A 15,815-nucleotide genomic window follows, 5' to 3' on the forward strand; every position below is an offset into this window, starting at 1 on the left:
GTGGCTAGATATCCTGTGTGGGAGGGACATTCTCAGCCAGTGAAGGCCTCTGCACCCCAAATGCCAATTGTTCCCACTGAGAAACATGGACCTCATATTACCCCCATTATGAACCCGAAATTCAGATGCAGCCTTCAATTGTTCTGTCAACTTGAACTTCTCTCCATGGTCCCACCAGCTCTCCAACTGAGAAGCAATTGGACCTTTCTGTTCACTCGTTCAGTATGTGACCTGGACACCTACTGGTGCTGGGAACACCGGGGGCTGGGATGAGTGGTGAGCAGCTCAGAGGTATGCCTTCCATGACAGTGGTGGCAGGTGCTGTGACAGGGACGGCCAGGGCCGGAGCAGGAGGTGGCACTGCTGTTTTGGATCATGGAGTCAGGGACGGCAGGGTGCCATGCCCCATTTCTGGGGAGCTGATGACTCCACATTCCCAAAGGCCACTTGGGCTGTAGGATTTTAGTCCTTTCCCCCTACTAGCTCCTTCCTGATGGCCTACAACATACCTTCTCCTCTGACAAAGGTCAACCTGAAGGTCCTCCTGACCCCCCCACCTCCATCTGCTTTCCGTCTCCTGCCCTTCGCTCCTGCTGCTCTGACAGCCCACAGCACTCTTCTCTCCAGCCCCACTTGGGCCTCCACCCCTCCTGAGCTCCTTTTGGGAAGTCCCCCCATCCCCCATCCCGTGCACCTGTTTGCCCTTCTTAACTTCCTTAAAACCTCTTTCCCAGTGGAGTCTATGCCATAGTCCTTTCTCATTCTCTCCTCTTCCCTTGCTGTCTTTCCAGACAATCGCATGCACTGATTCCCCAGGGCGTGGGTGCCCCATGTCCCTCCCACTGGCTGTCATGCAGCTGGTCCCCCCTTCCAGCATCCTGCCTCCAGGCAAGCTCCTTCGTGAGGAACCGTCAGCACATTTCAAGTGGGCCCCAACTCCCTGTCTGTTTTCCATTCTGTCCAGTAGAATCACTGCTGCCCTGATTGCCAGGGCAGAAGGCACCATCACAACAAGCACGTACCCACACTGAGTAGGTGGGCAAGTGCTGTGGCCACCACAGAGAATGCCGCCGCCCTGCCTGCCTCCCTGCTCAGGCACACACCATGTCTCTCTGCTGGCCACCACCGGAGTGAAGCATGTCTGAAAGGCCCCCCCAGATTAAAACACCTGGGGCTCCCCTCTGAACCCCGCTGCTCACTCCAGAGCAGGCCCCTCTGGCTCCTCTGTCCCCTGGACTCTGCCCCCATCTCACCTCCCTCCCACCGACTGTGCCCTCCTAAAGCCTAAAGGGACTTGCCTCTAACAGCCTTGCCCAGACTTCAACCCTGTGAGCCTTCCTCAACCCTCCTCTCACCACTCCCAGCCCAGCTAGGAAGGAGTCTTCCTTTTCTTGACCCTGGACAGAGCACCGTAAGGTTCTGTGAGCTAGCTCTGCTATACTACTGTTATTTGGCCATTAGCCTGCAGGCCTGGCCTGCTAAGGTCTGGAAGGCTGCACTCTGTCAGCCTGCACAGGGAAGGGCCCACCGGTATACCTGTTATTGGACGAATTCCCTAATTTCCTAAGACTTATTGGATGGAATTCCCAAATTCCCTAATCTCCTAAAAATCAAGAAACTACAGTTTGAAATAAAGCAGTAAGCCAACATTAACAGTGCTTGCACAAATCCTAAAGTGGACTCTTCAGGGGCAGTGAGGGGAGGGCTGGAGCCCAGAGTGGCATTGCCCTCAGCCATGGGTCATATATTTCAGGACATGGTCCTTGTCTTCCATGTACACTCAGGTGTACTGGATGTATTGGCCTGTGTGTGACTGAAAGTCAGAGCAGTGCATGAGTCCGTGGTCCCCATGCACTCCCTCCAACTGGGCACGGGGCAACACATGTCTCCCCACTGCCCACCCTGGGCTGGCCTTCTCCTTGAATCCCTCTCTCCAAGGCTGGGAGGGACCTGATGTTTGCTGAGACCCTACTGGCCGTGCAGCCCCCCTGTGGCTGCTTTTCCTGCATGCTTTGTTTCCTAGGAACTTCAGGCTTTTTGTTAGGCTGCTGTGTCAGGGCTCTCCCTGAAGTCACGTGCCTGGAGGTGTCGTGGGGGTCCGTCCAGTCTCCAGATCCCCCATGAGAGCACCATGTGCAGATTAGGTGACAAGCCCAGCAGCCACCACGGACGACCATCTCCCTGTGGGTCACCTGGGTCCGTGCCTCCGTACTTTACCACACTGGGCAAGATGACGCCCCTCTGTGCACAGGGACAGAAATGGCATGAAGCAATCTGCCAGAGCCAGCAAGCTAGGCAGCTGCAGAGCCAGGGACAGGATAGCCTACAACCTACAGCCAGGCACAGAGGTGCTCCTCCAAGGGACCAACTGTGGCCTCCTGTCAAGTACCACATGGAACACACAGAGACACACACCACACACGCACACATGTATACCACACAGCATACAGACATACCAAACATGCACACACCACACTACACACACACAGACACACATCAAATACATCACACACAATACTGATATACCACATGTACACATACATACACATTACAGACATCACACACATACCACAGACAATACACACAGACATACCACATACACACACACATACACACACCAGTTTCAATTTTCTCCAAGGAATGTTTGCAAACCCATGCTGCCTGCTCCAAGCAGTCTACACCTAGGACAAGATGGTGTGCAATGTGGGACATAATCGCTTGTTTAATTTAGGAACCAGCATGCCACGTTGTTCTGCAAAGATTGTGATTTCCACATGCCGCGCTACAAAGGGGAGGTAATAAAAACCTTAACATTTACTTTAAAATGGGAAGTGATAAACCTGTTATGTAACAGCCTGTCTTTTTAAAACTTGGAAGATTTAGAAGGTAGCAAAATAATTTAGTTTTTAAGTATGTCTCATGCTTTGGGAAATTCGCTGAAATGCATCTTTCCACCTGGAATCAAGTTAGTTTGGACATCTCCTGGTGACACTACCTCCTGTTTCCAAGAGGCAGTCCGAGATCCAGACAGTGAATTGCAAGATGAACAGTAGAAAAATTTTTAAATTTGCCCTAACAAAGCCCTTGTACAATAATCCAACAATGAAGAGGCACGAGGAATAGTCGGTGACCCGGAACCCAAGTGATACACCTTTAGTTATTCCACAGAGGAGAGTAAAACCCCCGAAGCAGACGCCCAGCTGCCCAACTTCAGCAGTTGTCTGCTCTCATAGCCTGAATCCCATTTGACCGTGCTTGAGCTCAGCTGCAGCTAATGCTCAGATGCTGCTAGATAGTATTTTTCCCTAGCTAAAATGGGGTTTATCGGTTCAGAAGAGATGCAATTCACAGATAAAAACAACTTCCTCTAACTGCTGATTAGATAAGCAGGCTTAGCATCCGTACTCAAAAGCCTGCTGCCCCATCTCCAATTACACCAGAGCCCACTGCTTTCTCTTTCCACTTGTGAAAACCTCTCTCCAGCGTCTCCTCCCTTCCGGCCGTGGAAAAGCATTTCGCCCATCGCCCATCTCTTGGCAGAGTCCTGGTGGGCCGCCTGAAGCCTTCAAATGAAGGAGACATTTGGCGCAGGAATGACCGATAAGGATGCTAATCGATGTTAATGTCTTACAAGTCCCTCCATCTTCAAACTCAAGACTGAGGGAGGCGATTTTTTACTTTGGTTAAATGAATAAAAAAAAAAATTCGGTTTTTACACACTAAATCGTATTCTTGGATTTAAGGGGGGAAAAAGCTGTATTTTTTTTCTACCTTATTTTCTTCCCATTTTTGCCAGGGTGAATCAAACCCTGGTCAAGGAACTCAGAGGAAAGAACTCATGGCATGCTAATCAGCTTCAAGAAGGCTGCCTTGGGAGTGCGGAGACCAGCTCTCAAGGCCACGCCATGAGGTGCCAGCTGTAGTTAATTCAGTCCTAAAATCAACCACCACGGAACAATGGTATCACCTCCCGACTCTGGGAGCAGCTTGCAAGAGTGGGCAGAGGCCAAAGAAGCACCTCCCAGGATGTAATCCAGCACGTATGTATGTAGATATGTATGTTAGGGCCACATGCAAACATCACTACTGCCTAACGTCGGCCAGTTATCCTCTCAGGCAGCCAGGCCATTTGGTGAGCCTCGTCCAACCCCACCACGGTCTCCAGTCTTTGGCCGTCCCCCAACGACTGCACTGTCCCTCTGTGCTGGCCTACGTCATCCTTCCAGTTCAGTCCCACCGCCTCACTGTGCTCTGTCTTGCTCTTCTCTGTGATGCCTACATACTAACTTTGCTGGCCATCTTTCTCAGGGGTGGCCTGCTCTTTCTTGCCTGTAATCATTCTTCTCTTGCTCTGCTATCTCCCTGTCTCCTCTGCTCTAGCCTACCGAGCCTGCTCCCCACCAGTGACTACACTCATAGGCAGGGGGTCTCCTCCTATGCACAGCCAGACTTGGGTGTCTGTCGAAGCACCACCCAGAGCCAGCTCCTCCTGCAGGCTGTGTGCTCCTTGGCAGCATCCTAGAGCTCGGTGGCCTTGCTCCACTGTAGGACATGGAAACCCATACAAGCAAAGGGAAAGGAGGGCATTATGTGCAAAAATTCATGCTGTGAAGATGGAAGAAATGTAAGGGTTACTGAATAAATGGAGAACATAACTAAGTTTTTAGTTTCTTATATGCAATGCTTTTATCCCCTCTATTAGACACCGATCCTGACATAATTCCTACGAGATGCTTTTAAACATCCCTGGTCAACAGCTGCCAGAAGAAATCTCAGCTGCCTTCCACTTGTCTAGTGAGCCTGCCATGGCTGAGTGTGTAAATTTGGGGTTGCCTTACGAGGTCACTGAGTACAGCCTCTGCCTTGAGCAGTTTCATAAACAACCACTTCAGAGAGGTGAGATTTCTCTCATTTTTAAAGAGACCACTTCAGAAGAACAAGCTATCATCTCCTTAAATAGTTGGGTCTGATGACTAAATCCTGCATCACCGGTAAGTTCTCCTTTGTGTCTAACTTAAGTTCTTCAAGCTGCACCTCAATCCGTTTCCTCTTCTTCAACTGTTCTAATCAAGACCTTCTTCTCCCATCCCAGGTGCTACAAACGTTACCTTCTCTCCCTTCTCAAGTGAGGCCACCACAGATGCCCTTGCCTGTCTGACGAGGCTTAAACGTTCTGTTTTGTGCAGGTTGCATTCTTTCCCTCCTTATTGTCCTTTTTACTTTATGTCTTTGCTATTCTGTCTTCAGCGAAGTATGTTTACATTTTTACATGCGACCCTGGAGGCCATGTTGTGAGATGTGTTTCATGGCTGTTGTCCCTTAAAGATGAGAAACAGGCTCAGCGAGGTAGGAGTCTGGCCAGAGGCACATGGCCAGGAGAGGGGCTTGGACATAGATCCTCTCCGCTCTGCCGGCTCCACCTTTCCACGTGGCCCTTGCACCCCTTTTACACGTCCTGTGGCCTGAGCTCAACAGGGGCCCCTCCCCTCATGCTTCAATACTCCTGCGCAGGGAGGGGCTGCTTCCGTTTCCTGTGGTCTGTCCCCTGATACGCCTTTGCGCTTCTGACTCCTTCCCATGGAGCTGATGAAATGTGGCTTCATGTGTATTTCCTTTTCCTTCAATCTGTTAATTCCCCTGTCTTTTTATATTGTCTCCTAGTGCTATTTACATACTTAATTTGCTTAATGACACATCTTACAAATCACTGTCATGAACAGCCTACCACTACATACTAATGCTGTTTGGTTTCCTTCAGAAATCATGATGGATGGGTACATGAACTTGGCTGCTGTGAAGAGCAGTTGGCTTCCCCGACACCTCCCTCTGCATTTAATGCTGTGCATTCCTGCTTGTTAACCTCTCCCCTCCAGAGCAATGTCGGCTGCTTTTGCTTTTGCATTTTTGGCTTTCTTGAAATGATCCGTCCATTGTTCCTATGGCCTCCAGCCCCTTTGAGAGCATTCCCTCTCCAAAATAATATTCCAGTGCCCACCTTGTGTGGCTTTCCATGCCTGCCCACATGGCTGCACCAACCCCCACACACAACCAAGTAGGGACGTTTCTCTGCTGTTTCAAACTGTACAACCCTGGAGCTCATTTTTTATAATTTTTATCCTGAAAGGAGACATGGAATGAAGATCTTCACTGGGTGCACATTAGGACCTGGAGCTCAAATCTCTGCCAGGGGATGCAGTCAGAGAACAGAGGAACCCACCAGTGGGCCTTACGAGGGGAGGCCTGCCACCAACTCACAGGTGGGCATTCAGGGTACCATGAAGGCATTTACACCAAGCTGTCCTTGTCTACGCCAGCGAGCCACACAGTTCTCTACTCTCCAGGAACCAGGCTGACTTTCAGTTCTCTAAAGGACACCCCTGGCGACCAGGCTCACAGGCTGCAGGCGGTGGCGGGGATTTCAGGGAAAGCTCCCTGGCCTCTCTAGTGACCCAAGAGTCCTTGCACTGACGTCTAGGCTCTTGGCCCACTTAAGTGGTTAACTGGCTACATATCCACACAGTTCCTTCTGGCACTCGCTCCCTGAGCCCTCACTGTGTCCTGGATAAGTACGAGCCTCTGTTTGTTGATGTCTGAAGTGCAGGGAAAGGTGCCCATGTCACTGGGCGTCTCAGGAACCAAACAAGCTGAGATAACACAGGGTCGCCTCAACATGAGCTATTCATGTGCCTCCTTTGCACCTCTTTTCACATACATGCATCATCACTGGTTTACTCTTTTTGTTTGAATTTGATGTTTTTAATTTATGTAAGCAGGTTTTGGAAGGAATCTTTGTGTGGTGTATGATAAACCTGTACCACTTCATAATCAACAAATGAAGATCTTAAATACAGATGCAGCGATTACAAAAAAAGCACGCTCTTCTGTGTCCCAACCCTGGGCGATCCTGAAATGATGGGTATAGAACAAACCAGAGATGCTTCTCTTCTCTTCACACCTAGCCTCCCACATATAGCAGCCATCTCCTAACAGGGAAAAAGCACTCATATGTACTTGTTTTCTTGGTTAATCTGCATCAAATGGCTTCAGCCACTATTTTTGTCTGTCTGTACAATTAATTGTATAGCTAAATTAAAAAAAAAAGAACCATTATACCCAAAATCTAGTTGGTCTTTGAGACACACGAAAACACACAAAATATGTTTCTCAGTTATTATACCAGAATGTCCACTAGAAAGACTGCTGTGGTGATTTCCTAACCCTGAGAATTTCTCTGTGTCCCCCTCCTTGGCAGTGGGGCCTTACACAGCTGGTCCACGTGTGGGCCATTCTACCTCATTTTCACCTATATTCTTTCTGATATTCTTTTGTGCAAATAAGTGGCTCTCAATACCTGTTGTCTTTTAAAAAGAAGAAGAAAACAGATACTCCAAGGGTCTGTTAACTTGTCAGTTCACGGTTGCATGCTATAATGGAGTGAAAACTAGTCTTTGAGCCAGAAACTGAGTCTTGCTCTGACTCTGCTGTTGACTTTGGTTAATCCACTGAACCTCTCTGGGCCTCTCCTTTTTTCTACTAAAGAGGGTGGGCCACGGTTTCCAAAGATGAACTGCAGCATGTGTATGCTAACTGGGGGAGAGATTGTGGATACTCCTATACCCACCCCTTCATGGAAAAGGAATATAAATGTATGCCAATCATCTAGATTTATTTTTAACATCAAAAATTTTCTAATTATCACATTTTCTATTTTGGGTAAAATTTGACATTAAAGAAATAGAGATGAGAGGGTAACAGAACATGCAGATTTGGCTCCTTTCAACTAAAGCTCTAGAAATAAACTGCCCTATTGCCATAACACATAAAATACGTAATTTTCACTATCTTAAAACTAGTAAGACTGGGTATTTCTGCAGTGTACTGAGACAGAAGACAGCAGGAGCGATGTGCCCACCATGGGAGTGGGGGTGCTTCTCAACACTGCCATTCTGCTCCGCGTCTGGGTCTCAAAGCCATGTGGACCTACAATGGTCTAGCTCTATCACACAAGAGGGCCCCATCCTGCTGATCTTTATTCTGCACTTCCCTAGCATCGTGGTTGAGGGGAAACAACAGATAAAATGAGTCCATCACTTAATGGCTGTCTGGAAGGATCTAAAGAGCCGAAGGTGGCACAGGAGCAGAGCATGCAATAGCCTGCCAGTGGGATGCCCACGTGGCCCAACTCACCCACTCCTCTCTCGCTCTTGGAGTTCTGCTGCCCTCCAGATGTGGTGGACAGGTCCTCGGGGACAGGCATGGGCTCATCACCATCATCTGGGGTGTCGCTTACTGGAGGGCTTTCCTTCCCTGAGGAGACAAGTAGGAGCTTGAGTTTCTGGGGATGCAGTCCGCACGGAGCGCTGGGCCAGCAGGAGGCCCAAGTGCCTGGGCTGCACGGTGGCTTGGCTTGAGGACAGCATGAGGGGGTATTACTGGCCCAAGGCAATGCTTCTCCGAGGAATTAAAGTCTGTTTTCCTTTTTATAAAAGAATGTCATTGCCACACACAAGAAAGAGAGAACACGATGTACAAAGGAAAAAGCATATAAGTCACCTGTAACCCTAGAGGCACTATTACCACTATTAAAATCATGGGAATTGTGTGTGTGTACATATGTACATATATATTTATATATAAATTATTTATATGTTATAGATAATATGTGGTGATAGATTTTTCTTTATCAAAATAAATTATAGTTTTTAGGCCTTCTCATGAACACTCTTCTGTGCCAGTGACTATGCTTCCACAGCCTTATTTATAATGTCTCCATTTCATGGGTACTACAGGATTCCTTTAAAACCTTTCTCTATATTCGATCTTATATTGCTTTCAATCTTTTTTCATATTAAACAACAATATGGTGAATGTTCTCACAGCCAACCTTTGCACTTGTTTTTAATAATGGCCATAGCATAAATCCCCTAATTTTTATGCCTGGATTGAAAGGCATCTACATTTTTAGGGCTCCTTATTCCCTATGCCATATTTTCCTGTTAGGCTTTTCCAATGTACCTTCCATGAACGGGCTTCACCACACCCTCATGTTGATCTGCTCCGAAGTTCACCAGAGGGAGCATCCTGCTCAGAGCTGCACATTCCGCATCTGTTCATTTTCTTTTCAAGAGCCAGGGAATATTTTTCCCAGTTGCCTAATTTGATTCAACTTGGTGGGGAAGGGAGGCTTGAAAAGAGGATAAGCAGGGAGTACCATGCCTCCTGGGACCACCATTCCCTTCTCACATGCATGGACTCTGCCAATAGGACTTCTTATCTTTGAAGAATGAAAATCAAATATAATCCACAACTTTGTGCTTATCCTTCACAAAGGGGGATTTACCAAATGAAATAGGGTTTTGCAGGATGCCTAGATCTATTCTGACTGAACTAGAATCAAGTTTAACCAGAGGCCCCAGCAATGGGGAACTCACTTCCACTCCCAGACTCAACACTGGGAAGCCAAACTGGTAGAAAATGCTTTTTCCTTTGACACTGAAACCCCTGTACCCTCTAATCTTCTAGTAACTTAAAATTGAGTTGGGAGACACAGACCACATGCAAGAAATAGCTGATGAGGCCCTAAACAGATGCAAATAACTCATCAGAGCCACCATAGAAGACCAGTTGAGATTAAGACCCTAAAGGAAGGTTAATAGGAGAGAGACAGACTGGGATGGCACGGCTGTTGGCTGCGCTGGCTACCGGGTTTAACAGGCAAAGAAATAGTCCCACGTTGGCAAACCCAGACTTTTGTAGAAGAAAACGTACAAATGATCAGACTGGCGTTAACGTACCTAGTAAACGTGAGGTGGAGTGAGCAGTGTCCCTGTTTGTTTCAGTAAGCCGCCTGTGAGAATGGCACCCACACTCCAGAGCAGCGGCAAGCCCAGAGCACGCTTCTCCAGCACAGGAAATGAGCCTTACTTCATTTAAAATAGAACCTGAGCAAGCACCAAGGAGATGCTTTGGGGAACAACAGTGCATTCTCTAGGAAGCAGACATCACAATTTCATATCTCAGCTTCGCTGTAATTACCACAGTTGGCATATTTTCAGAAAGAGCATTATTGGGTGTATTTGGATCACCAAGACAAGATGAATAGTTAAAGATACAGCAGGATGGTAAGAATTTCTCAAGGAAAAACAAAACGCCAGAGAGAAATTGATTGGCAGTGCTCATGTTACACTAAGACCTTGTAAATGTCTTTTGTCAGTAGTATTTCCATTGCCCTAAATAGAAACCTTTAGAAGTAACACTAGCTAGGTGTCTCTGTGTTATTTTTCACCTATTTCATAAGGGGGGAATCTCTGAACAGGAGAATGCAGGTGGCATATGGATAGTTTGACAACTTGGTTTTTTCCTGACGGCCTAGAGTAATGGCTTCTGGACTTTGGGGACTCCAGGGGAGTGGCCAGAGGAATTTTTTGGGGGATGGGCAAGAATAATCTTACCGGAACTTCAAATATAAAAACCAGTCTCCTATGAAAGTGGGGCCACTGCAGAGTGAGGAGGCTGTAAGATCAGAGCCCAAGGCCACCTGCCTTCGCACAGACTCCCGAGGAACCCCCTCAGAATGAACAGTGGAGACCCTGGCATAACAAACTGGCCCACTGACTGGATGGGCAGAGTATGGGAGTGCACACATGTTGTGTGACTAACCAGCTGTCATTACCATGGGGGGAGGCTGAGAGACTAAACTTTATGGACATATTTTCTTACTATCATCTTCCCTGGGACAGCTTGGGAGGGTTCCCTGATGGGGCTGGTTCAGACCCCAGGACACCCTGGAGCCAAGGGAGGACCATCAAGAATCAGGATTTATCCAATGAAGGAATGTGCTAACTCTGCTATATTCAGGCTAGAATAGGTCCACGTAACTCTTGATTACCTTCTAAAAAGCCTGATAGGTCTGTTTGTTAGGAAGCAAGACAAGTACACATTGAGGATGCTTATGATACACATGTGCTTCTTAAGAATGCTTCCTGTCTCCTCTCTGAGCCAAATGCCAGCTGTCTAGTGCCCTCATCTTGAAGCTAGTACTTTCCTTGTTTTCTACAAGAGGGAGAGAAAGGAGAAATGAAAGCAGTAGGGACTGTGACTAAAACACCGTGGGTCAGACTGATCAATAGACGCTCCCAGCGGAGGAAACACGTGGGGAGAAGGGAGAACAAACAGCCGGTCTCGGTGCATCCAGGGCATCTAGCAAACAGTCAGAACCAGAGAAGAGCAAAGTTGGATATATTCGCACGAGCTCCAAGAGCTCTGCTGTAATTCAGCCCTGCCTGGCTGTCACTCAGTGGAGATTTTTAAGAGGCCATCTGATTTGCCTAAAAGCCCCCAAAGTTTGAGAAGTAGCTGCTGAGACATTAATCACTCTCACGAACCTTTGCACCCAGCGACCTTTGGAGTCTCCCACTGTTGGAGATTTCCACGAGAACATTCGCCATTTGTGAAAGTCTTCATGATCACCAAAAGTATTCTTGTGTGTGGTTTTAAACAAAGTTGCTCAGTAAACCATTTAAAATGCTAAGCCATAGAAAGAATATAAAAGATAAGAAAATAGAATTATTAAATCAAGTCAGTACATCGTAAATATTAACCCCTGTGACTAGAAGTCCATTGACCCAGGATACAGTTCTGGTTTGACCAATTATAAGACTGGCAGAAACATGGAATAAATCATCTCCTTAGAGTCTTTCCTCAAGAGCAAAAATGAGGCCCTAAACCATGATTTGGCCTTAGCTCACAGGGCTGTTATGACTATAAAATAATGCACATGAATTCTGATAATCTCAATAATGTATGTATTTTATAAACTGTAATATACTATATAGAACCATAAGGTATGTATAGCACCAACTGCCCATATTTTCCCTAAATTCATACACAAAGACAAGCAAACATACAGAACATAGAAAGAAATCAAGTATTTGAATGGAATAATTTAGGAGGTGCAATAAATTTCACCTGTTTAGAAAAATGAAAGAAACTTCTTACCAATTTATATTTAATTTATCTACTACCTTTGTTTCATAAGCATTACCCATGAGAAGTGTTTGGGGCAAATTAGATGAGAAAATTATCTCAGCAGCTTATCAATAGCAAGCAAATACTTTCTCAAGTGGGTTATAATCCATCCAACAAAGTTCTGTGATTCCCTGTCTCCCAAATACATTAGTTTTTATTACATACATTCTTCAAAAATTACCCAGGTGAACATAATTCCTGGGGGTAAATAAAAACTCAGAATATAGACTCTCTCCTCTAGAGACTGGGGGAGAAGCTTGCACTCCAGGGTCCAAATGGGGCTGGCACCCCAGTGTCACATCTAGCTCCCTATGGGACTTCTGGTCAGCTACTGAAATTCTCTTGAGTCTCAGCTCCCTTCCACCTGTATCTTCTTCACTGGGTGCTTGCAAAGTTGCAAAGAAAAAAAGCACTTAGGGTAGTGTTTGGTGAATGTAAAGCTGTTTATCAGTGTGATTTACTGTAGTGACATTTCCACTGACACTTGAGTGGGGGTGAGCCTCATTTCCCGACGCAGAACATATTTGTCTACAGAGCATATTCCTTGTTTCCATGTTCCAACAAACATGACAAATATCACTAAGAAAACATCCAACAGAGCTTTAGGGTCACAGGAGCAGAGGATCCTTAACGTCAACTGGCTCATGCCCCTCATTTTGCAGATGACACTACAGGAGTCCAGGAGGCAGGAAAAATGCTTCAGGTCCCACAGCTGGAGATAGAGATGGGAGGTGATACAGGTTTCACAATTCCCATCTCTCACAGGCTTTTTCTCTTAGAAACCAAATAAAAAAATAATGCACATACAATAAAATATACTTCGGAAATACTGCCAGAGAAGAAAGAGAGTCAGAAAACTAAAATCTTACCAAAAGAATGAAAGAGATGTGCTCTAAAGGAGAGGATAGCTCACTTCCAAGCCTATTCAGTAACACTGCTCCAAACTGGTGGATACAAGTTAGTAAACAGTCATTGAATGTCCATCAAGACACTATCAACCAGGTATCAGTAGACAGTTATGATAAATCCCAGGGAAGAAAGACCCAGGTGGATTGAAAAAAGTCAGATATTAACTATTTATCTATTTTCAAAGTGATTATTTCACACATATATTTCACATATTTCATTGACCCCTAATGAAACTGCTGATCCTGCAGCATTTTTTACCTATGAATGTGTCACTTTCATAGGATTCAACTTAGAAAAATCTACTTTTTTCTTTCCTGTGGACAGAACAAAACACTGCATAACTTTATGAGAAAAAAAAGGATGATTTAGTAGTGTATTCCTCAGAGTTCTTATAAAAAATGTAAACTACTGTTTGGCTAAATGTACATCCTTATTCCATAACTAACTGCCACTTCCCTCAATTTTAGAACCGAAAATGAAAAAGTTATATGATTAGGTTTTAATTAGAGAAGCAGCAAGAAATAAAATGTGTTCTTGAAATCTTTAGTAAAAATGACACAGAACTTTAAATGCTCTCATTCCTGGTTAGAATGCTCCCATTTTACAGAAACCAGAAGTACTATTCATGTTTGGAAGTAACATTTCCTTTGCTAAGTCTGTATAAATGAAATTTAAGACCAATTCTTGACTCTTCTCCACCCAAGGAGAGATCCTTTTCAGAAGGCCATGGATCATGGGTCTCCCTTCATTCTGGTCCCTGCCCCACTACCACCCTCCCCTTTAAACAGCACCCAGAGCAAGCAGAGTTCTGCACTTAATGTTAAGGGCGAGAACCATATGAGAAGAAAATGAGGCTTTGTTATTGTTACTAAGAAAGGAGATCAGAATACTGACCAACTGTTCCTAGGGCAACACTTCCTAGAGATGTGGGTGGGCTGGGCCTCAGAAGGTAGACTCCCAACTTATCAAGGTCTCCTCCTCTCCAAATGCATCATGCAAATGCCAATTTAGAAGTTCCCCAGGGGGAAAGCAGAAAGAGTGGAAGCTTCTCTTCTGGCCTTTGGAAATCTCACATCCAGTGCTGTCGACCTGCTAATCACAAGCTAACCGGTTGCAGTCCCAGAGGATGGGACCTGCTCCCCGGAAAGGGCCCTATAGCTCCTTTCAGTGCATCAGGACCAGATCTGGTGAAGGCAAAGCAGAGCCTTCAAAGAGCCAAACATTTTTTTCACTTGAATAGTATTTTCCTTGTTTTTATTGAACTTTTGTTTAAGAGACAAAGTATGTGCTCGAGGGAAATAAATCCCAATAGTGCAGAAAGGGAGAAGGTGAGAAGCAAAAAGTCTCCTTCCTCTTCCACCAGATCTTATCTATCCTTTTCATAACTGACCTCCCAAAAGGAAGTCCAGGCTAATGCATATCACTCCAGAATTTTCCTGAACATGTGTGCAAGCATGTAGCAAGCGTGTGTGTTATTTTATTTTCACTCTCGCATGTATCTTGACATCTTTCCATACTGGTATATTCATGCCATCCTCGCTTTTAAGGGCTGTATGAACAAATTCATGGTTATAGCACTGTTTCCAGACATCAGCAACAATGTTGTGGTCAGCATCTGCTTAAACAGTCTGTGCTCTTGGGGGAGCAAGTCTTTAGGGTAAACTCTTCCATGCGACTCCAGTTTACGTGGATGATGCCAGGGTTGCTGGCCATTCTCACTCCCACCAACTTCACGTGGATTGCCTACAGGCTGCAGTTGAAAAGCTAGCTTGGGCTTATTCTTTGCAGCCTGAGAGTTTAAGTCCAACCCTCTGTGACAGGAGCAGCTGACACAAAGGAGGAGGAGCATGCTGTAATTTGCAGCAGGTCTGTCTCCAGTCTGACAGAACCCGAATCTCCTCTCCTGCACGTTCTGTTGTGAGCAGCCATGGGGCAGCAGCCACATTCTCGATCCTTGTCTCCATCATGGGGACTAATTGAGACCAAGATGCACAATTCAGTAACAACTTGGGAACAGGTGGGGCAGGTCGGCCAAGCCCAGGAGACCATGACAGGCCATTCTCGAATAAAGGCCAACCTGGGATTGCCCATGAGCTTGAAAGGCTCAAAGAGAAAATACTGAAAACCCCAAAGCCCCCGGAGGCTGCTAGCACTGCCAGCCAGAGGTGAGCTTCCCACACCCGTGCACATGGGAGCTGTGGGGGCTCTGCTAGAATTTGGTGGTCTGTCCTCCTCAGCATCTCCCAGCAGATGGCCTGCGGTCCTCCCTCAGCCTCACCTCCCGTTATCCACTGCCCCACTGCCCCGTGTCCTTGGGTGGGGGAGTCATGTCCAGTGTGGCTTGATAAAATGTACGGTGAGGGGAGCCACGTCATTTCCGTGCTTAACACATATTCGGAGCTGTGCCTCAAACTGCTGCTCAGGCTACTTTCTCCTTCCCTCCCTCTCTCGGCTCTCTTTTCCCTCCCTCCCTCCCTCCCTCCCCTCCTCCCATCATTCTCTCTCTCTCTCTCTGTCCTGACTTCTCTCCTCTCTCTTTCTTCTCCCCTCCTTCCCTTCCTTCCCTCCTTCCTTCATTCTCTCTCATCTTCTCTCCTCTTACTCTCTCTCTCCTCTCCTCTAACACCACCAGTGGCATGTGTTGGGGTCTAAAGCAGATCAGCTGGTCACTTGCCCCCCACCCATAAAGAGCACCAACTTATATTGAATCCTTGCCAAGCTGCTCTCAGTTTTGACACTAAAACCAATTTCATGCTGGAGATTTTTCTGCTTGGGTTCTCAAGTTGGGAAAACCTCAAGAGTGGGCCCAAAATAGTGACACAGAGTCCCTGCTGGTCTTTCCTTTGGCTGAGGAGCCTCCCGCCCCCATGGATGGAGCA

At 46.5% G+C, this 15,815-nt stretch overlaps 1 protein-coding gene across 9 annotated transcripts in view; it reads right to left on the reverse strand.

The window, feature by feature from the left end:
* Positions 1–15,815, reverse strand: part of IKZF1 (IKAROS family zinc finger 1) — a 90,123-nt gene that overhangs the window by 59,413 nt on the left and 14,895 nt on the right. For all 9 annotated transcript variants that reach the window (XM_057505336.1, XM_057505332.1, XM_036918829.2 and 6 more), the window contains exon 3: positions 8,188–8,307. In XM_057505336.1, the coding sequence (XP_057361319.1) occupies positions 8,188–8,307 (120 nt within the window). The remainder of the gene's footprint in view (positions 1–8,187; positions 8,308–15,815) is intronic.

This window comes from Manis pentadactyla, chromosome 7 (genome assembly GCF_030020395.1).
Source record: "Manis pentadactyla isolate mManPen7 chromosome 7, mManPen7.hap1, whole genome shotgun sequence".
Lineage (NCBI taxonomy): Eukaryota > Metazoa > Chordata > Mammalia > Pholidota > Manidae > Manis > Manis pentadactyla.